This window comes from Penaeus monodon, chromosome 25 (genome assembly GCF_015228065.2).
Source record: "Penaeus monodon isolate SGIC_2016 chromosome 25, NSTDA_Pmon_1, whole genome shotgun sequence".
NCBI lineage: Eukaryota > Metazoa > Arthropoda > Malacostraca > Decapoda > Penaeidae > Penaeus > Penaeus monodon.
In genome coordinates this window covers 39,823,877-39,825,029 of record NC_051410.1, presented here as the reverse complement: position 1 = coordinate 39,825,029, position 1,153 = coordinate 39,823,877, and the positions used below count along the sequence as shown (strand labels likewise).

The 1,153-nt window shown below is 38.2% G+C and overlaps 1 protein-coding gene across 1 annotated transcript in view; it reads left to right on the top strand.

Moving 5' to 3' along the window:
- Positions 1–1,153, top strand: part of LOC119589256 (Fanconi anemia group D2 protein-like) — a 52,010-nt gene that overhangs the window by 44,058 nt on the left and 6,799 nt on the right. Inside the window, 4 exon segments of the mRNA XM_037937872.1 lie at positions 15–112; positions 255–420; positions 621–775; positions 877–1,123. Coding sequence (XP_037793800.1) covers positions 15–112; positions 255–420; positions 621–775; positions 877–1,123 — 666 coding nt within the window.

The following is a 1,153-nucleotide window of genomic DNA, read 5'->3' as shown; positions in this document are numbered from 1 at the left end:
CCTTGTGGATGCAGGTGCTGAAGGAATATTTTCAGTCTGTGAAAAAAATGGCCAGCTTACTTTTGCGGTCCCCTGAACCCGTTGTTAGCCAGGCTGGAGCTTCATTATATAGGTAGTGTTTTGTATCTTCATTACTTGTAGAACAGGGAAATAGATATTTGTAGAGGAACCTTATGTGATCCTTTGAAATTTAATTATTTGATATTTTAGAAACTGGTTTTTACTTATGCTATACAGAACTTGCCTTTTTCCAGGTATTGTTTTATCCACCTTGATGGATATCAGAAGCAAGAGATTGTACTGACCTTGTTGAAACATTTAGGAGACAGTACAGTTGTCCGGATAGCTGCTCTTTCGCTTTTGTGTTCGCTTGCACACGATCACACAGCTGAGATGTCAAAGTTCACCATCTTTTTGAAGGTGTGTATATTGATCTGCCTGTATTTTGTCATTTTGGTAGAATAATACCTTATTCTATAGAGCAATGAGAGTGTAATATAGTCAAGTAAATTTGTTCCCATAACTTGTCAAAGGAGACACGTGATGTTACATAATACATGATTTTCCTTGGTATATGGTTTTTATATTGAATTATTCTTATTCTGCTTTTTGTCTCTCAGGGTTCTCTAGACATGGTTGATGAGCTGAGTATGGTAGAAGTGAAAAAACTCCTGGATGTTGTGAGTCGCTTAGCGTTCTCAGATTCTTCTCATGCTGCACTTCAAGATGAACTGGCCATTATGGTGCGAAAACAGCTCTCGCACACAGACATCAAGTATGAATCTTTCTTTGCTACTATGTTACTGCTATGGGAGAGTGTGTATGGGATATATGTATTATATACCTTCTTTTATCTTGCATCTGTTCTTTTATTAGATACAAGCTGATAGGTGTGCTAAATGCTGTACAAGCTGTAAAGAATATGGTTGAGACGGAAGATAGTCGAGGCAGCCTTGAGACAACAAGCAGTACGGATCTTGAGTCGTCATCCACACTTAAAGAAGCTGAAAATCTCCTGCATCTTGTCTTGTCGTCCACTGCCAAATCACCAACTGCTTCAGCTTTATTTATGGATGAAATGGCCTCTATCATCCTGAAAGAAGGAATGAACTCCAAGTTTGAGGTGCTGATCAGTTCATGAAGTTATAAAAAA